Genomic DNA, 22,387 nt, shown 5'->3' with positions numbered 1-22,387 from the left:
AAGGACAAACTATGCTCTCCCATCCAGAACCATGGCTCTTTTCAACATACAGATGTGGCCCATTAAGAAGTGGATGAGCCTGATTTTCGAGATGTGCAGATTTCCAGCACGTCAGGTGGGCAGGAAATAGAAGGCCAGCATGAAAACTGATGGCAACACCACGTGTAGGTGATCAGTTCTCCACCATATAATAATCTAATATGGGTGGTGGATGGGCAAATAGACGGCCGAAGTGTTGTGCTCGACGACATTAGACATTCGATTCCTGTTACCTGTCTTGGTTGCTTCAAAGGTTCCTGCATCATTAATTGCCAGATACAGCCCACATCCTTTCGTGATCAGATGATCCAAACCGTCCATCTGGAAGGCAATAGCGCAGATGAGCCACATTCCAAAATTAACATCAGATGGACATTGTTTTCATTGAATGTGTTACCATAGTAGAGATCCTCAAAATAGCTCGATTGGACAAGAGTCCCAAACAATGTGGACTGAGGCTCATCCATCGTGGTGCCCAGAAGGTGGATGGTTTTGACTATTTGTGAAGTGATGAAAATACCTATAAACATGAAACAATATCTATAGTCACAGAAAATAAAATTACAAGGAAAAAAAGAAAAGAAAAGAAACAAAACACAACCATATCTACAGTCACAGAAAATAAAAAATAAAAGGAAATAAATCCACGTATTGCAACGAAGTTTCCATACCACCAACATGATCTGTGGCACCTTCGCTGCAACCACGTCAAACAAGCTTACACTCACTAAGACAACAGCAGCCAAACATGACTATACCTGGACTGATTCTCATTATGAAGGTGGCCTGCCTGCTCAGTTGCAGATGCCAGCAAAATTTATGGACCCAGTTGCCACCTAAAAGGACAGTGGGCCATCGTCAAAAACAGTGAAGTCGTCGAATAACACCATTGCTTGGGAATAGAAACCAAGAGAAGCATCTATCAGAGAATCGGAGTGGCCATCGTCTATGCACAGGATCTTTCAATGAGAAATGAATGGCCCACTTCAAGTGATGATTTCTCTCACCAGCCAATCCAAGCTCGGGTATGCAAAGTAGAGTATCAGGAAAGATGGCAATGCAAACAGAACAGTGACAAGGATGTACAGGGCCAGGATGGCAGCACTGGCAGGAATGGCATACAAGACGATCAAGAGTAATATGAGGACCAGAGGGAACTTGGATGTCAAGTGAACAAAGAAAACCAGCGACTTCCGTAGGGAAGAGTGGAGCATCCCTACGTTCCAGTAGTCAGCAACGAGGCTAGCATGGTTTGTGTTTGGAGGCCGCTCAGGGTGTATGGATGGAGCCCTTCTGCCGCTGCTGCTGCGATTGGCTTGACTCCCCGAGGCTGAGCTCATGTTCAACGAAGGCCAAATCCCTTGGTGGTCCCCACAAAATGCTGAATGAGACTTCAGCCTATCGCCATTCATGCTCTCGACCATCCAGAGTAGGAAAAAGTTCTTGCGAGGAAACTTAAGATTTCCCTTGTAGACCAGCCGAAAGGATAATAGGTTGCACCACGGGCAAGAGATGAAGAGCGGGAGCTGGATTGGGAGAGTAGGGAATTTCACAACAGCCCACTGGAGTCCCAGGACGCAGTTCTTGCAGAGGGTGTGACCACACCATAAGACATAGGGTACATTCTCAACAATATTGAAGGATTCCCAACATATTGGGCATTCCAGCCCTTCTTCTCTGCTAGTGCTTGAAGAAGCATCGTCATCTGAGCACTCGGATGTAGATTGGCTCGGCTTTTGACAGATATTCTTTGGTACTATGTTTCCTGCTATGGCATTTGAAGCGAAACTCCACATGGTGCTGGCAGGAGAAGCCTGATTATTGAAAGGGCATTCGTCCGTGGCTAGAGTTGTGGATGAACCACAGAAAGAAAACCATAGGCCTGATTTCTGACCCTTGAGAGTAATCCTTTACCAAGTGTGTACCTGTTACAGCAATCATTACTTAAAGCCAGACCTGAAAGGAAACAATATGGTTGGACGAAATGACTCAGATCCTCACAATTTGGAACCAAATCTACACCTGACCCACTTATAAAACAGGAAATGGCTCACTTAAAGCCAGACCTGAAAGGAAACAATATCGTTGCATGAAATGACTCAGATCCTGGCATTTTGGAACCAAATCTACACCTGACACACTCATAAAACGGGAAATGACTCACTTGAAGCCAGATCTGAAAGGAAACAACATGATTGGATAAAATGACTCAGATCCTGACATTTTGGAACAAAATCTACACTTGACACACTTATGAAACAGTAAAAACAAGATAGCATCTATAGCACCCTAAAGTTCTCCATTACCTTCAATTAGGGGTGGCAAAACTTGAACCAACCTGCCAACCCAAACTGGACGTTCAGGGTTCGGGTCGACCCATTTCCCATATGGGTTGCATTCAGGTTGTGTTTTGTCAACCAGAAATTAAATGGGTTGGGTTGAGTTTGCTAGACTGCATCCAGCAGATCATGAATATGGTTTGCCCCATGCAACCTCGCTAAATGCTGAATATATATGTATTATATATTATGCTATCATATATAAGTTAAATAAAAATTAAACTTGAGTCTAATGGTTGTAACTTGGATTGTGATTAAGGTTTAATTCTATATTAGTAAGTGTTTCAAATATGTAGTTGATATGTTTACATTCATACAAAATGACATATATATATATTTTTAATTATGTGGGTCAGGTAATATCTGTTTGGGTTGACCCATTTATAAATGGGTTGGATTGGGGTTGAGATTTTCAACTCTTTTAATAAATAGTTTGGGTTTGGATTGGTACCACCATCCTTGTTATTACTTGAACCCAACACGACTCAACCCATTGCCACCCCTACCTCCAATGGTTTCTTCCAAACACAATATTCCAAAGAATCCTTCCATGTAAAACTCTAAACCATCCTTCATCATGGCTCTCTTACTACTCACCACATTGTACAACCTTTGAAATTCCAATGCCTAGGGTCCCTTGCCTCCCACCCACATTCTCTTGAAAACGAACACTATCCTCCTTTCCCTCTGGGCCTGTTTGAATTTTCAAATCCTCGGTAAATACTCTATAAATAAGCAATTATTACTTTTTTATCCTGTTTGAAAAGAAGCCCGTATTTCTGCTTCAAAAACCGGTCTAAAAGGACTTGTTTAAATTTGTGGGCCCCACCATGTTATATATGATATATCCGCTCCGTCCATCTGTTTTAGCAAAGCATTTTGAGGCATGAGCCGAAAAATAAGGCAGATCCAACACTCAAGTGGCCCACACCAAAGGAAATAGTGGCCCCAAGAAGTTTTTAACAGTAGGTGTTCGATTCCCTTTTTCCAGTGGTGTGGTCCACTTGAGCTTTGGATCTTCCTCGCTTTTTTTTGCTCATGCCCTAAATTCAGATGGCATAACGGATGGACGGTGTGGATAAGCCACATGCATCATGGTGGGCCACACATTTTGTAGTGTCCTCAGTTTTAGTGTTCAAAAAGTAGGTGTCAAATCAAGCATTGGGAACGATGCAGTACTTATTGAAGGAAATAATTATTACCCATTTACAACGCCTTGACATGGGATTTGGAAAATCAGACGGGCACTCAAAGTAATTGCCCTTATCACATGCCTTCATTAGGTAGCTCAAGGACTAATCACAGCCCCTGTGACAGTCCAAGGTGGGCCACACTCATCACATGTAAGGCAGCTTTTAATGGTGACACTAGCTTAACGGGTTTTTGGACCTGGCTTTCTATGGGTCAACCTCAAGGTGGGCCACACTCAATCATTTGCAAGGCTTTTAATGGTCTCATTAGCCTAACGGGTTTTTGGATCTAGCTTGTTATGGGTCAACCTCAGACTCATCTATGAAGCCATACAATCAGGCTTGGGCTTGAAAATGAAGCCTATTTCCTAATCAAGCTTAGCTTGGACTGTGTCTAAAGGCATGCAATCCTAACCTAGCCCAGTGTTCGAATTATCGGTATTGCACCCTTGGGATACAGATGCGTATCGGTTAATGCATGGGATATATCGGTTGTATTGTGTAATGTATCACTGTTGTTGGAAACATGGGGAAACATTAGGAAATTGGTCGTATTTTTCAATGAAACTTCAGTGATTGTCAAAAAAGACATCAACACATTTATAAATCAAAACATTACTAAAAACAAGTGCACACAATGGGTTTTCTTTGTATGGGTTCCTAATCTATGCACTATCTAACTAAATTGATGCAAGTATATTCAAAGTCTATTCATATAATTTATAAATGTAAGAAGATGTGTGGAAAGACTAGTAATACATTTACAAGCAAAAAAGAATCAGTAGATCAAATTATATACATTTTTGATTTTACGTTTGGACACAAAGATTGCAACTGATTTGTGAGAAATTAGGATTTATTTTTATTTTTTCAAATTTCCTCAACTCAGCCCATCTCCTCCAAATCTTGAAATCGAAGCTCCCCCATCCATGATTTTACATGGAAAATCATGATTTTGTAACAATTTGACACTGATTTAACATGATTTACAGAAAAAAAAAGGTATTGAAAATTGAAAATGCACGCCGGATCAAACATGTGGGTATACCCCACCACTTGTGTTTCGTATCGCACAGGTGGGATACAAGATATATCGCGGGATATATCGGTTGATATCGTCGATACTTAAAACATGGACTTAGCCTAACATGTTTTCTAACCCATTTATTAAACATGTTGAAAATCGAAAATGCATGCCGGATCAAACATGTGGGTATATCCCACTACTTGTGTTTTGTATCGCACAGGTGGGATACAAGATATCTCGTGGGATATATCGGTCGATATCATCGATACTTAAAATACGGACTTAGCCTAACATGTTTTCTAACCCATTTATTAAACATGTTGAAAATCTCAAACTCAACCCAACCCACCTAACCTATTTAATAAAAGATTAAACAAATATCGTCATTTTGCATCTCTCTCTCTCTCTCTATATATATATATATATATTATATCACATATTTATAATTCTTAATTATTAAAAAATAAACCCTTATAATAATTCAAATTACAACCATGATAACCAAGTTAAGGGGTTTTTCTTTTTAACTTACGTATTATATTATAATCACCATCACCACCATCATCATCATGGTCAAGCCTTATCCCAACTAATAGGGTATGCTAAATGAATCATTTTCCACCATGCCACTCTCTCAAGGGCACCATTGGTCATCTAGTCTTTTTTGTAACTCCTCCCACATCCCTTTGGGCCTTCCTCTTACCCTTTCGGAGCCCTCAACTTGCACTAATTCACTCCTAACTAGTGCAGTTCTTGGTCTCCATTGCACATGACCAAACCATCTAAGTTTAGTTCCCCTCATCTTATTACATATTGGTGATACTCCTAAGTTCCCTACAATGGATCCATTTCTTATTCCATCCTTCCTCATATTTGTACTCATCCATCTCAACATCCTCATTTCAGCTACTCATCCTATGAATATAGTGCAATCATAATTGATTTGAAATCAATTTAATCTACCTAAGATTGATCAATTTAATCTACTTACGATGGTAGAAGCCTAATAATAGTAAAAGCATATCTAGAAAATAATCCTTCAGATCTTCAATCACATCTTCAAATTAGCCCCTATATCTTCAATCACATCTCCCCATATCTTCAATCTCTTCTTCAAATTAGCTCCTATATCTTCAATCACATCTCCTCATCTCTTCAAATCAGCCCCTATATTTTCCACAAACGGGTAAATTGCAAATCTTAATATTTAGGCCCTAAATCTATAAATAAATTGTTCAAATCAACACATGTTGAGCCCTTTGGTGAGTCGTGGGCCCACATCAAGGATTAATCCCACATTTAGTGAAGGAAGTATTCTCCTGGTTTGCCCTCATGGATTCCATTATTATTGGGGGAACTGTGGTGGTGTAATATCTATTTTTGGGGTGGGGGTTTCCTTTGGATTTTGAGATGCCTTCTGGTCATATTTGTTGTTTTGCATTTGTATTATGTTCTTTGCAATAAATAGAGATACCAACTTACCATTCAGAAAAAAAGAAAAATAAAAAAGAAAAGCACTTGTTAATGTATATGGATGTGGGTTGTACCACTGTACAAAACACTTAGCCTTTGTTGATAGTCATTTTCTTTTGTTATTAAGGTTAGAATTGTCATTATGTTGGTTTGGGACATGATGGGTATATATTCTTTTGTTATTAAGGGTATTGTTATCTTTTTTGTTTTTATTATGTGTGTGTGTGTGATGCAGCCCGATGTGGTCGCAGCGAACTGCAATAGACAGCTTAAATACACCAATGTTAAAATAATACATCTTCTTAAAGGCAACTCTAGTTGAGGTGATTTGAAAGCCAAAATAAACTTGATGGGTCTAGTTTCAGGAAAATAAATAAATAAAGAGAAAATAAACCCAAACTCAAATGAGACTGACTTTAGGTTGTTTTGAAAATGTCCATAAAATCGCCAATTTCAGGCAGCTGGTACTTCAAGAATTTTAATAAATTTTCTTGGATTTAGAATAGAATGGAATTTTGTAGAATGAAAATAGACTTGCTGACGAATTACCAGAAAATTTATAAAAATCATTCATTAGCTAGAAGTACCAAAAATGTAGTAAGCAACAGACCCGTTGAAACGAAAAATTTCTGCAATCACAAAGCTGCAGATTCACTCACAACAAAGGTGGAATCACTCAACTCTTTCTTTCAATGGAAATTTGCAGGAAATCATACATTTCTTTTAGAAACTCAAAATTCCATTTTCTTCTCATTACAAAATCGGTCCTTACATAAGACCAATTACACCAACCTTTAGTAATTACATTTATAACAACTATGAGTTCCCAATGCACAGAACATCTTTCTAAGACAAAAAACGTCTCCAAATCATTCAAACACAACTTTTCCAAGACATCAATTTCAAATTCTTCTCTTTTCCATGCATGCAACATGGTCCCAAAGCCATGCATCATGAATGCACTTGGGCTGGAAATAATAGGCTAGATTTCCTGACTTGGGCCTGATTCATGGGCTGGACTTTTCTCTTAAATTGGGCCAATGGAAGGTGCATCATTCTCCCCTTCTTTGAAATAACTCATCCTCAAGTTCAAAATGTGATACCTTTTGGAATTGACTTCTTCTTTGGTAGTTGATTATGTAGCCCGACAACTCACCATGGTTTGTCTTCCTTGAATTCCGGATCGATGTAGACCATTTTCTTTCACATTGTTGAATCAAATGTGTAACTTCGTCTTTGTAGAAATTATTTTTATCAACTTCTTCAATTGCATCGTACAAACCTTCGCTTCGAAGATTAATTATTCCAGTGTGTTTTCTTCACTTAATACATGGGTAACGGGTTCATCCATTACTTTCGCAAGTGGTACCTAATCCAACGTATGCAGCATGAGTATTGTTCATCCAAGCTTTTACCTTTCATAATCATTTGTTCTTTATTTCTCTAAATTTCCTTCAAGTCTTCTATTTGTTAGCAAGCTCACCAAATCTACCGACTGCTCTATGATTTTTGTATCTTTTATATTGTGTTTTCTAGGATCTAAAGATGATGATGAAGATCAGTGGAGGACATGAACATGATGGGTTATACTATCTTGACCGTGATGTATTGGCACAACAACATAGAAGAACATCTCTCCTTATCAGTGGCATTACCGTCTTGGTCATCCACCCTCGAAGATTCTCAAAACATTTATCTCTTCTTTGTCGTTTGAGTTAGTCTTAGAGTGTGAAGTGTGTGAGTTGAGTAAACATCTCTGTGTTACTTTCTTATCGTGTGTAGAAAAGCATAGTTCAATTCCTTTCTCTTTAGTTCATTCAGATGTTTAAGGACCAGTTAAAATTTCTAGTAGGTCAAGAGTATAAGTATTTCATTCCATTTGTTAATGATTTTTCACGATTGTCTTGGATTTTTTAAATAGAAGACAGATCTGAATCATTATCTATCTTTAAGACCTCTCACATGAAAGTACAAAAATCAACTTCATTCAAAATATCTATGTTTTGTGCAAATAATGCCAAGGAATATATTCTCAATTCTTTAGTCAGTATTTTATTGAAATAGGTATACTACATCAAACTTCGTATACCCGCACCCCATAACAAAATGGTGTTATAGAAAGAAAAAATCGTCACCTGCTGGAGGTGACTCATGCTTTATCAAATCACATAACGTTCCCAAGAGTTTTTGGAGTGATACAGTACTCATGGCGTGTTTTCTGATAAATCAAATGCCATCGATTGTTTTAATGGGTCAATCACCTCATGAAGTTCTATTTTTCAAATACTTTGTTGTTTCCTTTACCTCCCAAAGTTTTTGGATGTGTATATTTTGTTCATTAATTTAACTCGGGGCATGACAAATTAGATCCTAAAGCCATTAAATGTGTTTTCTTGGGTACTCCTAAACACAAGGAATATCGTTGTTACAGTCCTTCACTTCAAAGGTAGTATGTATGTGCGGGTGTTAACTTTTTCAAGTCCACTCCATTCTTCTCAAAGGACAGTAAATCTCTTGACATGGAAGTTGTGCTTGTACTTGTTGCAGTTGAAGAAGAAAAAATCCAATCTTTGCCCTCTACTATTGACTCCTCCATTCCTACTATGCCTTGGGGGCTGTTTGATTTTCCAAATCCCCTGTAAATGCGATGTAAATGGGTAATAATTACTTCCTAAAGTAATTACCGCATTGTTCCCAATGCTTGATTTCACCCCTACTTTTTGAATGCTAAAAACAAGAGCACTGCGAAATATATGTGGGACCCACCATGATGTATGTGGCTTATCACCGCTCATCCGTCATGCTAGCTGAATTTAGGGCATGAGAAAAAAAAATTGAGGAAGATCCAAAGCTCAAGTGGACCACACCACCAGAAAAAGTACATCGAACATCTACGGGTACAAAAAATCGTATCGGCCGATACGGCCCCGAAACGGGTAACGGTTCGCACCGTTACCGTTACGTATCGGCCGATATGGCCCATACGTAACCGATTTGGCATACCTTGGGTGGGGCCCACACATTTAAACAAGTCCTTTTGGACTAGCTTTCGAAGCAAAAATACACGCTACTTTTCAAACAGTATGAAAAAGTAATAATTGCTTATTTACATGATATTTACGGAGGATTTGGAAAATCAAACAGGCCCTTAGCTGAAAGTCTACTCGCTACGAAAACAAGGAGATAGTGCGACCACTCATGATGTGTCATCCATAATCCACCATATACACTTCTGAGCCAAGTAATCCAGTGAGTTTTCCAGATAAGTCTAATGTTCCTATTGCCTTAAGAAAACAATAGCATGCATTTACCCTATCTCCAACTCTCTTTTCCATGCTTATCTCCCACTTTTTGTAGATTTGTCCTATCCTTGTCCTCTCATTCCATTTCTAACTCATACCAAGAAGCATTGTTGCATAAGGGGTGGAAGCAGGCAATGGAAGAGGAGATGGTTGTTCTTTGTCAGAATAATACTTGAGAGCTAACTAGTCTACTTGTTGGTAAATGTGTTGTTAGTTGCAAATGAGTATGCACCATTAAGTTTCACCTGAAGGTACGGCGGAACATTTGAAGGCTTGCTTGGTTGCTAAGAGATATATACTCACTCTTAGAGTCAATTACACTTGAACCTTCTCTTCTATTGCTAAGATGAACTCCATTTGTGTTATCATTTCTTTGGTTGTTAATAATGGATGGACCCTCTTCCAACTAGACATAAAAAATGCCTTTCTTCATAGTGATCTCAGTCTCACAGAGGAGGTCTATATGGAGCAACCACAAGGATTTGTTGCTCACAGGGATTTAGACAAGGCACGTAAATTGCAAAATGTGTTATGGTTTGAAGCAGTCACCACACGTATGATTTGACAAATTTAGTAAATTGTATTAAATTGTGACTTTGTTCTTAGTCATGTTGATCAATCCATTTTTGTACGAAAAGGCACCTCGAGAATTAGTGTTGGTGGTAAATGTTGATAATATTGTGGTTATGGGAAGTGATAATAAGGGGATTGAATACTAATACCAATACTAAATCGAGTTAGACGTTTCATACGGGTAGTAGAGGTCTGAATCGAATCTTTTCAATTCGTCGCCCGTGATCCATGTGCATTCAAAATAGGGCTTGTTCTTCTGTTTCACCAAGTATTGCCAGTATTGGCCCAATCGAGTGTTAGCAGTCTTCATTCGTAACACTTATTCAACTTTTTCCTTCTTTTTCTTTGGGAATTTTATGCAGGACAATTAGTCACTTGCTCTAAAAGCTTGAACTGATAGAGCATGGCAAATTAATCCCTTTATCTCATAGCTCGAGCCCCACATCCCATGGGTTAGGACCTCAGCCGAACTCCCCTCGTGGGCCCCACATCACATGGGTACCGCCTCACATGAGCCACCCACCTCACAGAAGCCACCCACCTCACAGAAGCCACCCACCTCGAGTGTGCCCCTGCATCCCACAAGCCACCCCACTTGAGCCCGGTATGAAAATGCCCCTGCATTAATCACCCTCAGTGAAGAGTCTCAAACATGAGACCTCTTGCTTTAATACCAATTTGATGCAGGACAATTAGCCACTTGCTCTAAAAGCTCGAATTGATAGAGCATGGCAAATTAATCCCTTTATCTCATAGCCCAACCCCACATCCCATGGGTTAGGACCTCGGCCGAACCCCCTTTGTGGGCCCCACATCACATGGGTACCGCCTCACATGGGCTGCCCACTTCGAGTGTGCCCCTGCATCCCACAGGCCACCCCACTCGAGCCTGGCATGAAAATGCCCCTGCATTAGAGTTGTTTATCCATGTTAGTGTTTTAAATAGAGGTAGTGTGAAGCGTAGCGCTCAACCCTCTATAGTGTGTAGCGTAAGCTACATGATACTTTTATTTTTTAATTAAAAAATATGACAAATATAATAAATAGTGGAAAAAATGCGGGAAAATATAAAAATGCCTAAAAGATTATTCATTTTATCAATTATAAGCATGTTCAAACAAGTTATTAGTTATCATTTATCAAAAGCCAATCCACATATATAAACCAAATCAAATAATTATTACATTAACAACTTTCTAAGCAAACCACTTTAATTAATAATGTCTAATTGAAACCACAAGTCACAATTATGAAAAGAAATAAAAATCTCATAGGTTAATAGTATCAAGTACAATACAAGTGTCACATTCCTCAACATTAGATATAAAGAAAACATGAAAATAATAATAATAATAAATAAAATAGTAAAAAAATACATTATAGTATATGCTACGCGCTATGTAGCTATAGCGTATGCTACGACCCCTGTAGCGTACGCTATAGGGGATTTACGCTATTTATGATGCTACGTAGCGCTACAACCACACTACCCCTACACTACGGGCGCTATTTGAAACGCTGATCCATATCGATAATGGCTTCATTTTGCACGTCAGATGCATCACCATGATACCTACATAAGTTCGCCACATTGAAAGTCGGTGAGATATCTAAGTCATCTAGCAATTAGATTTTATAGGCATTGTTGCCCAACTTCCTCTTGACTTGGCATGGACCAATCTCCTTACACTTGAGATTATTATAAGTTCCCCTCGGAAACCTTTCTTTCTGGAGATAGACCATAACTAAGTCATCTTCGTTACATACCTTTTCACACCGATGTTCATTCGTAGCTTCTTGGTACATGGTATTATTGTCTTCAATCTTCTTCTTTATTTGAACTTGCAAATCTTGGACATATCTAGCAAAAGCATCAACATCTTCGCTTACTTGATCCTAGCATCTTCTTCTTTATTCGCTCACTTGATCTTGTACCAGTAATGATACTAAGTCAAGTACATGATGTGGACTTCTCCCATTTACGATCTCAAATGGAGATTTTCTGATAGTACAATTCATTGAATTATTTTAGGTCAACTCGGCTTGAAATAAAGCCAAATCCCACTAGGATACATTGTCACCTACAACACTCCTAAAGAGGTTACCAAGGCTCCTGTCGACTACCTCGATTTGGTTGTTTGTTCGGGGGTGATAAGCACTAGAGAATTGAAGTTTAATCCCCAATCTCTTCCATTAAGTGAGCTAGAAGTGGCCCACTAACTTCGAATCACAGTCCAAAATTATTGTCTTTGGTACCTCGTGAAGTCGCATAATTTCTTTGAAAAATATGTTGGAGATATGCGTAGCGTCCATTGTCTTGTTGCATGGAATGAAGTGGGCCGTCTTTGAAAAACGGTCCACCACAACGAAAATCGAACCTGCTCCCCTTTGAGTCTTAGGAAGACCCATAATAAAGTCCATGCAAATATCCACCTAATGCGCAACTGGAATGGGAAGCGGCATATAAAGGTCGATATTTTGCACATGACTTTTGGAAACTTGGCATCAACGACATCGTGCCACGAACCGTTCAATGTCACACCGTATACAAGACCGATAGTATTTTTCCTCCACCATAGCTATGTTTTATCCCTTCCGAAGTGTCCACCCAATCCTCCTCCGTGTAGCTCATATAAGATCTTTTCTCGCATCGATCATTCGGGAATGCATACACAAGAACCCATGAATAGATATCCTATGAGATGAATTCACACTTTTGATCTCGACCATCCATACATCTTTCAAGTACTTTGCTAAAAATCGGGTCATCTTTGTATTGTTCTTTTAATGCCCCGAATTCGATGACCTCCACGGCGAGAGTTCCTAGCAGAACCACTCTCTTACTCAAAGCATCCGCGACTTTGTTATGGCTTCTAGCTTTATAACACAAATGGAAGGTATATTCTTGTAGGAAAGCCATCCACTTCGCATGGCAAGCACTCAACTTCTTTTAAGAGTCGAGATATCTCAATGCCTCATGATCCAAGTATAGAAGAACTCCCGATGAATCAAGCAATGCCACCAATGTCTTAGTGCTTGGACCACTGCATAAAACTCAAGATCATACGTGGAGTAGTTCTTCCATACATCATTAAGCTTCTCGTTAAAGAAAGCGAATGGCTTTCCTTCCTGACTCAACACCACGCCAATGCCAACATTTGAAGCGTCACTTTCCATTTCAAAGACTCTCTTAGAGTTTGGAAGTGCAAGAACTGGAGCTTCTGTCATTTTCTTTTTTATGGCAACAAGGCTTCGATCTGCCGCTTTAGTCCATTTGAACTTGCCTCGCATGCAATCGGTGACAAGTGCCATGATGGCGCTAAAATTTCGAATAAATCTCCGGTAAAATGTTACCAAGCTGTGGAAAGAACAAACGTCCAAAAGGGCTCATTGGGTGGGCCACTCTGCAATGGCCTTGATTTTCTCTTGATCAACCTTAGTCCTCTTACATACATAATATAACCCAAAAACACAACACTATCAACAAGGAGCACTTTTTAAAGTTAACAAATAGTGACTCCCTCCATAGTACATCAAATATTTGTTGTAAATGATCAAGATGCATCAGGACTAAAAACAAGAATATTATCAAAATATACAACTAAGAACTTTCCCATAAAAAGGCGGAGTACTTCTGTCATTGGCCTCATGAAAGTGCTTGTCGCATTTGAAAGGCCGAATGGCATGATGAGCCACTCATACAATCTATCTCTAGTCTTAAATGCAATCTTTCACTCATCCCTGAGCCGAATACGTATATGATGATATCCGCTTTAGTCATGCAATTAACTTGATAGTAATCTAGTTGATTGCATAACTATCCATGCACATCCTACAAGATCCATCTTTCTTATTGGTTAATAATGCAGGAATAACACACTGTGACATGCTTTCCCGAATTAAATCCTTCTGTAGTTACTCAGTAACCCGTCGATGGAGCTCAACATGTTCAACTGAACTCATTCGATAGTACGCGAGATTTGGTAGACTCGAACCCGACGCTAAATCAATGTGATGTTGAATGCTCCTCATAGGAGGAAGTCTAACTGGGAGTTCTTTGGGCACCAAGACTTTATATTCACGAAGAAGCTCCTATATAGGAGGCGGAATATCTGTTTGCTTCATATCTTCTTTAGCAACCAAGACATATATGATGCCAGTTTGCTTGCTTTCCTCTTCAAATTTTTGCACACTGAGTGATTTTTTACCCTCTTCTTAATCAAATTTGGGTGTTGGAAGATGTTTCATAAGATGCAATGTGATATTAAAACCATCCTTTATGAAGGAATAGGTGTTCGCCTGGGTCATGGGTACCATATCTCGATCCCACTAGTGTTTTAAATATCGACGATATCGGCTGATATATCTTGTATCCCACCTGTGCAATATGAAACACACAAGTAGGGAGATACATCCCACCTCTTCGATTCAGTGAAATTTTTTTATTTTCGATTCATTCTTCTTTTGTTGTGAATCACGTTAAATCAGTGTCAAACGTTTACAAATTTATGATTTTGTCATGTTTTGCATGAAAAATCATTAATATGGACCTTTCATTTTCGAGATTTGGGGGAGACAGGTTGAGTTGCGGAAAGTTGAGAAAAATCGAAAATTTCCAATTTTTCATAAATAGGTTGTAATTTGTGTCCAAACACAAAATCAAACATTATGTAACTTAATCCAGTGATTCTTCTTCTTCTACTTTTAAATATATTTCTTATGTTTCCATACATGTCTTTTTACATTTAAAAGTTATATGAATAGACTTTGAATATACGTGCATCAATTCAGTTAGATAGCGCAAAGATTAGGACCCTATACAAGGGAAACCTATCATGTGCACTATTTTTTTTTTTTTTTCTTTTTTCTAATTGTGTACTCATGTCTTTTTTAAACAATCCCTAAAGTTTCATTGAAAAATTCAACGAATATTTTCCCTACATTACCCAACAACAGCAATATATTACATGATACAATCGATATATCCTATGTGATAACCAATATGCATCCATATCCCAACAGGGCGATACCTTATGTGATAATTATATTGAAAACATTGGATCCCATAACCACGGTCTCCTTAACAAAATGTGGCATGCATCCATGGGGACCATGTCACACCACATATCCGATAGAGAAGGAAACTAAGCACCTGAAGTTAACGGAAACTTCTTTCCCTTTCTTGAACCAACGAATCTGATATGGTCACGGATGTTTATGTTCTTTGAATTTTAATTTGTTTACCATTTCTTGTGAGATAATGTTCTCATTGCTCCCCTCGTCTACCAAAATGATGCATTTCTTTTCACCAAAAGTATAAGGGGTGCAAAAAATAGTGTCGCAACCATCGCCCCTCATCTAACATTTGAGGCATCGATAGCATAGTTCGTTAGATAACCAATGACTTTCTCCTATCACCATACACATCTGTTACATCTTCCCCAACATGTACCTCATCTTCATATGCATGGTCTTCATATTCTATGTCCTCTTCAATTTTGTTTTCATGCAGTCGAGTGTCTTTAACATATTCCCCTTCCTCAACCAAATTTTCTTTAATTGTGGATTGATGTTCAGGATAATGAAATGAACAATGTCCCGGTTGCCCACACTTAAAGCATGTGAAAGGATACATTAGCCCCTCATCCATAACCACATCCCCTCGGGTTGGGCCTTGACTTTATTATTGGACATTGGCCCATTGTCCCTAGGCCTATGGGAAGCTCTGTGGTTGCTTTATGTGGAAAGCTAGCATGCTGCTCTGTCATCAATGATGACCCTTGTGGGGCACTAAATCGTATCCCAAGTCTCCAATTAATTATCTCCTCGGCTTTCAATGCAAGTGTATATGCATCGGACATTTTTAAAACATCTTTGAAAGCCAATTCATTTCAGATATCTGGGTTAAGACCATTAAGATATCTTGAAATCTTTTGGTCTCTGTACTTATGAAACCTTGCTCGTGATGGCAAGGTATGGAACTCCTATTGGTATTCATTTACTGATTCGTTCCCTTAACATAGATTGTGACATCTTTGATAGAGGTCACGAGCATAAGTCACAAGTAAGAATTTCCCTTTTAACTTATTTTTCATCTTTTCTCAAGAATATATTTTCTCCTTACCTTGAAGGATTAGCTCAACTTGGAGATCATCCCACCATGCTAACGCATGACCGGAAAACTTCACGGCTACTAGCTTCACCTTTCGATTATCCACTTCCTTGTACTTGAACACTTTGCTGAAATGACGTATTTAAAGACCCAGGGAGTTATAGAAGATTGGTTGAAAAACTTATTTAGCTATCACTCAACCAGTCATCTTATGTTGTGAGGATGGCAAACCAATTTATGAGCCCTCCAAGTGTACCACATGTGGATGCAACTATTCAAAATTTGTTGTACCTTAAAAGAGCACCAAGTTAGGGAGTTTTGTATAGACAAAATAATCATCATCAAATCATAAGGTACTCTGATATAGACTAAGCAGATTCTTTATTAGATAGGTGGTCTGCTACTAGGTACTATACTTTTGTAAGAGGATATCTAGACATGTGGAAAAGTAAGAAGCAAAGTATTGTGGCCCGATCAAGCACTGAAGCAAAATATAGAACAATGGCTCATACTACTTGTGAGTTAATGTGGATCAAGAAACTATTATAGGAAATGGGGCTTGCAATGAGTCCACCTATGTAGTTGTTCTGCGATAATCAGACAACATCCCACATGACAAACAATCTAATCTATCATGAGAGAAGGGCTATAGCAGGGATGGGTTGGCTATATGGTTCAGGCGGGATATGAACATGAATAAGAGGGGTTGGTTGAAGTATTGGAGAGGCTTCAGGAAGGATGGTTAGAAGATATTTAGAAACGTCAAGAGATTTTTCATCGTCACTGCTGGAGACTGAACATGATTCTTGTTGGAGAGCAAGAACTGCGTCAGGATGAAATCATCAGTGACTGAGAAAATAGATTCAATATCTGAGAACTTAGTATCCTTTGCCAAGGCGGCTGCTTTTTGTAGGAAAGTCATGTTGCGTTTTTTTTCGAACACTGGGGACAATTTTTGGAGAAGTGTCCTCGTTTGCCATAAAGGAAGCATCGTTTAGTCGTATTTTGCTGAAATTGTTTCTTCTTGAAGAACTTCCATCATTTCCGCTTAGCGAAAGGAATACGACGAGCCAACGATTTATTGAATTTCTTAAAATGATGCTTCTTTTTCGTATGGCATGCACAGGTGCAGTCATCTTTGCATTTTTGATCAAAAGATCATGTCGGTCACATGCTGAACCGAAATGTTTTCCTAGGCAGTCCATATGCTTCATGAACTTATGTTGGTTGCATAGTTTCTCTACCGCTTGGATACTGAACTGATGGATCAAACTGAATGATATCTGTTGGAGATTATGGCCCTTTAGGTTGAGGAGTTTTAAGGTCTCATCTCCCAAAGGTTCAAGGAGAGAATTCAAGTATGTTTACTTAAGATTTGGAACATCAATGCCACTGAGGATATAAAATCTTCAAGACTGGGCATTATAATGTTTTTCTAGGTCCTTTTTGTTAAAGGAACACAACTTGGCTTGGAGGAACTCGGTTCGAGCTATTTCTTTTTAAGTATCCATAGATCCTACGAATTCACCCAAAAAAAAGGCCCATGAAAGCATCAACTGACTGCATCTGTAAAGCTTGAAGTTGCTGATACTCTCTTAGACCGTTCCACCAGTCTCTGAGATGTCCGGTAAGATGATCAACAAACTTTTGAATAGTGCAAGTGACAGTTGCATTTGGAGTCTGTAGCTTAGCAGTGCACCAAGAATACATCTAAAAAATACGACATTATCATTGAGATTGAGGCATGTCATCAAGATTAAAGAGATGCTTTTGGTTAATGTTTTCTGCATGAGTCGTGTGAGAGTTTGACACGATGGAGGATCATCAATCGTTGAGTGCTCATCGTCAGATGCCAAATGTGCAGTTGGTTGAGGATCAATTTTTGCATGCACGGAATCAGCTAAGTGGTTGTCTAGGTAGAATGAGACTAGAGATGAAGTGGAAGTGTCGGAGACAACTTCTGTAGAGGAATTTTCTAAGATGGAGAGGGTGTTGGAAGATCGGAGGGTATGGCTTCGAAGAAAAGAATGGATTGGGTTGAGGTCTTGATCAGTTGTGGGAAGGGAGGACATGGCAGGGTTGGAAGAGGCATTGGGTTCTTCAATGAGGAATGAAGGGGAGGAGACATTGGTGTGGATGGTTTGAGTGTTTTAGAAAAGCTTTTAGAGCTGGTAGATTTGGGAACATAAGGTGATGAGGCTTCCTATTGCTGAAGGTAAGGTTTGGAAGGCTAAAGGGATTGGGTCTTTGAAAGGATTAGAGGTTGTAGGTGGTATGTGGAGAGGTTGGGGTTGATAATGTGGGACATAGGGTAATGAGGTAGGGGTTAAAGGGGGAAAGTCTTGGAGATAGTTTGGTTGTGGGTGAGATGAGGGGGCCATCATCGAGTTGAGCTGATTTTGGAGTGATTTCTTTTCGGCTTCCTTAGGTGTAAGCAATGAGCTAGTAATGTTCCAATATGTAATAGTAGTGGCGATCTACATAAGCTCACTATGGAGCTCTCCAAGTTTAGCTTGTAGCATGTTAATAAGAATAGTATGATTTTGTGCTTTTTGGTTCAGCAAATGTTTCTGAGCTGCTAAGAGCTACTGGTGAGCTTGATTTTGCTTGAGACTATTTTCTGCTTGCCAATTTAGAGCTGCTTCAACAGCAGAGATTTGTTTACTAGCTAGGGTTTTTCTTTTCCAAGTATGAGCTTCTCGTGCTTGCAGATATTCAAAATCTTTAGGTGGTAGAAAAGAAAAAGACACAGGCGAAGATTCCATCATGCAAACTTCAGGTATTTGAGGAGTAGAGGGAATGGTAGGTAGTGACGAATAGGGAGATTTGGTGGTGAGAAGGGAAAGTGCCTTTTGATAGTCTGGAGCTAGTGTAGGTTTTAGAGGTGGTGGCTTTAATGGTGGAATTGGTGATTTACATGGCAAAGGTAGAGAAGTAGGGGAAGACTTGTCCTTAGTATAAAGCATATAAAAATCAAACTTCACAGACGGTTCACCTAGGAGACCAACCTCAGGGTCCCCTGCTTCATATCGTTGCTTAAACTGTTGATGAGAAGAGGGTCGTTTCTTTTTAGAACCATGGGAATCATCTTCATCAAGCTAATCTTCCAAACGTTCATCACAATCACACACATCCCATGAAATGTGTTTGCCTTCCTGCCATAGAGAGGAATGCTCACCTGCGCACCTTCTTACGTGAGCACCCATGCGTACCTTTGCACGTGTCATGGGCATAGAATCTGAACGGTCCACGTGATGCGGCACCCCTTGAAACTCTATGGGCCCAATTTTCAGCCTGATCCAAAACTCTAGTGGGCCATAGAAAAGAGAAATGAAAATCAAGGGAGGAAACTGTTTCCTTTTGCCATGGCCCACTAGAGTTTTGTATTGGGCCAAAAGTTGGGCTTATGAGGTTTCAAGGGGTGCAGCATCACATGGACCATTCAAATTCTTTGCCCATGACACGTGTGCAAAGGCGTGCAAGTGAGCATTCCTCTGTGTGTGTGTGTGTGTGTAACACACAAGGGGAGAGGGTGTGGACGTCCATATGAGTCCGACCCTAATTCCCTTTCACTTTTTTCTCCCAACTCTCTCTCTCTTCTTCTCCTCTTTCCCTTCAATCTACAAAGTTACCATGCTAAACGTTGCCTTCGTTTTTGGAAGCTTCTTGATTTTAGAAAATTTTCCTGTTTTTCAGAAATTCATGCATCTCTTTTAAGAAATAAGTTTCCCAGACAAACAAGTATCATTTCTTAAGAAGTGGGTAAAAGGCACATCACAAGTTCCTAGTACCATGCTTTAAACATACCCAAGTTTTTCAAACCTATATCTACTGGCTATTTAAAATTTATAGTGCAAAGTTGTGACCTTTTAAACAATTATACTTGGAGAGTTGTATTTAAAGATGACTATACTTATAACCACCCTTGTACTTGTGGCCAGAGAAATTTGAGGTTTAGAGGATTTGCCACATCCCTCACGACCAAGAGGTACTGGATTCTCTTTCGGATAGGCCCTGAAAGGAGGAATGCCGGAATGCCAACAGACATCTATTATATAATTCATCCGACCCTATAGTACCCATTTTGGGAACGTCCAATGCCAAAGTCAGTGAATGGGGAAGTCGCCAATCCCTAAAATGGACTATGTAATGTACATTTATATGTTGGGTAACGGGCAGGCATTTTACCTGTTGTGTTATATACCTTGACTCATTGTCAAAGCTGTTAAAACAGTCCATGACCCACACCATGCATAAAAAATCTATAAGAAAAAAAGGATCAAGGTGTTGCCACAAAAGAGAATGCTAATAAGTAATCTGAAGGATTAGCCAATTCCCAAAAATCTCACAGGTGTATCCAGTCATAATTCTAACTTCCCCATCCATCTATGCTTGTTAACATTGTTTTTCCGAAGGTTCAAAATATCATTCGAATGTACAATATCACTTTACAATAATTCCCAATATGATGTGACACATTCCTATATTATCAATCCTGGTATGATATTGGATTTCATTAAAACCATTTAGAATAGGAATGCATCGACAATGAATTCAGATACTACGCATCTATATAAGAATCCATCCCCATAAAACCAACAAATAGTACTTTCCCGATACATTGCCTCATGAATTTATCTTGCTAAATTCCCAATACAATACCGTCATGCTGATATCTTGAAAATTGGGTTTTCCCTCCCTTTCAAGAGATACATTTCATTCAGATAGAAACGAAGACAACTACAAGGATCCACCACAGCTACAAAAACGACACAATCAGCTATAATTGAAACCCTAGGAATCCAAATCAAAACTAAAATTCCCATAAATTCAAAAAAAAAAAAAAAAAAACTAATTTTCCAAAAAGATGTAAAACACCAAATCCAGAACAGAAAGCATACAAATCAGGGGAAAAAACTAGGGTTTTGGCAGAACCCAGAATCGAAACACCGAATTCATCAAGATTCTTCATCGGAAAAGATCGCGATTTTGCGGTGAGGAGAGAATAGCAGATGGATTTAAGTAAAGGAAGAGATTGGAGGAAGATCTAACCGTTTATTGGGAGCCGACATAAGATTAACGGAGGAACGAGAAGGAAGATCAAGGAGAGATGAAACGGAAGCAACCCTTCATCTCTCCCTCTTTCTGTCTCTCTCTCTCTCTCTCTCTCTCTCGATACACCGGAATCGCGAAATGGCCAAAGGTCTTTGGACGAATTTAAAAGGATGAGTTATTTGATACTCTGCAACTCTGTGATGGTTGATACGCGGGCGTTCGGAACCTGTACAATGTGAAACGCTTAAAGTAAACCGTTTTGAGTTGTGTGACCTACTGTATAAAGGGCGCCTGCCAAAACTAAGATTGATTGAACTATCTTAACCTCTGATTAGCAGCCATTTGTTCGTTGAATCAGGACCACTGGACCAACTCGCGGACAACACCTAGTTTAGGCATCGCATAAAAAACCACAGCTTTGTGAGCCCCACCATGTGGCTGTGTGAAATCCACACCTTCCATCAGGTCGGAATCCTTTTTTTTCACCGTACAAGCAAAAGATAGTTTGATAGAAAAACTCGAAGCAAATCAATAGGAACAAAGTAAAATTGCCCGTAAAACCTCTTAGTTCACTATGTGTGGCCCACCTGAGTTTCGAATCAGGCTGATTTTTATATCTTCCGTTCCCGATTGTCATTCACGCCTGATGAATGGGTTTGAAGAAATACATACATGGCGTCCCTACACAAAAAAAAAACCTATGGTCCTTGCCCCATCTCCATTGCTCCATGTAGTATGGCCCACCTGAATTGTGGATGTGTCTGATTTTGGCCTCTGGAACTATCGTCAAGGAGGAAACATGATGAACGGTGTGGATGTCAAGTAGACAACATGCTGGACTCACATAGCTTTATTGTTGGTGGGCTTGGGTGGTACAACGGAAGTGGGTCCATGTGACAACTTCGCAGGTCCATCGGATACGCTGCCTCATGTTAACCGAGCCCCGAAAAGCAGCCTAAAAAAGGAGTGGAGCAAGAAAGGGGCAGGTTGGGAGGGTACGCCCACCCTTTATTGGGTGGGGGCTGCTGTCGTATTATCCATATGGAATTCAGACCGTCTAGACCATTCATCTGCCTTGGACGAAGGATCACAAAAAAAAATCCAGCTCTTCGTCTTTGTATCGTGGCTCACCAAAGTTTTGAACCGGGCTGATTTTCATGCCTTGGAATAACCCGAGGGTAATCACCCAATGGCTGGGTTGGATGTGACACACACACCACATGGGCCCACAGGCTATGGAGGATTCCAGTGCCAATAAAAGCACATTTGAAGTAACG

General features: G+C 39.5%; 1 protein-coding gene across 7 annotated transcripts; it reads right to left on the bottom strand.

Moving 5' to 3' along the window:
• Positions 1-562: 562 nt before the first annotated feature.
• LOC131219219 (uncharacterized) lies at positions 563-21,247 on the bottom strand. Of its 7 annotated transcripts, none has more exons than XM_058214242.1 (3): positions 21,108-21,234; positions 2,094-2,215; positions 563-1,964 (listed from the first exon to the last, which is right to left on the bottom strand). In XM_058214242.1, exon 3 carries the CDS (start codon positions 1,833-1,835, stop codon positions 1,026-1,028), a length of 810 nt encoding a protein of 269 aa, XP_058070225.1. In that variant the 5' UTR covers positions 1,836-1,964; positions 2,094-2,215; positions 21,108-21,234; the 3' UTR covers positions 563-1,025. The 7 variants fall into 7 exon arrangements, with proteins under 7 accessions (XP_058070225.1, XP_058070222.1, XP_058070226.1 ...); XM_058214239.1 differs by having other exon boundaries at positions 2,106-2,215; XM_058214243.1 differs by having other exon boundaries at positions 2,094-2,171; positions 21,108-21,230.
• Between the last annotated feature and the right edge of the window lie 1,140 nt (positions 21,248-22,387).

This window comes from Magnolia sinica, chromosome 11 (assembly GCF_029962835.1).
Source record: "Magnolia sinica isolate HGM2019 chromosome 11, MsV1, whole genome shotgun sequence".
Classification (NCBI taxonomy): domain Eukaryota; kingdom Viridiplantae; phylum Streptophyta; class Magnoliopsida; order Magnoliales; family Magnoliaceae; genus Magnolia; species Magnolia sinica.
This window is presented reverse-complemented; position numbering and strand designations above follow the sequence as displayed.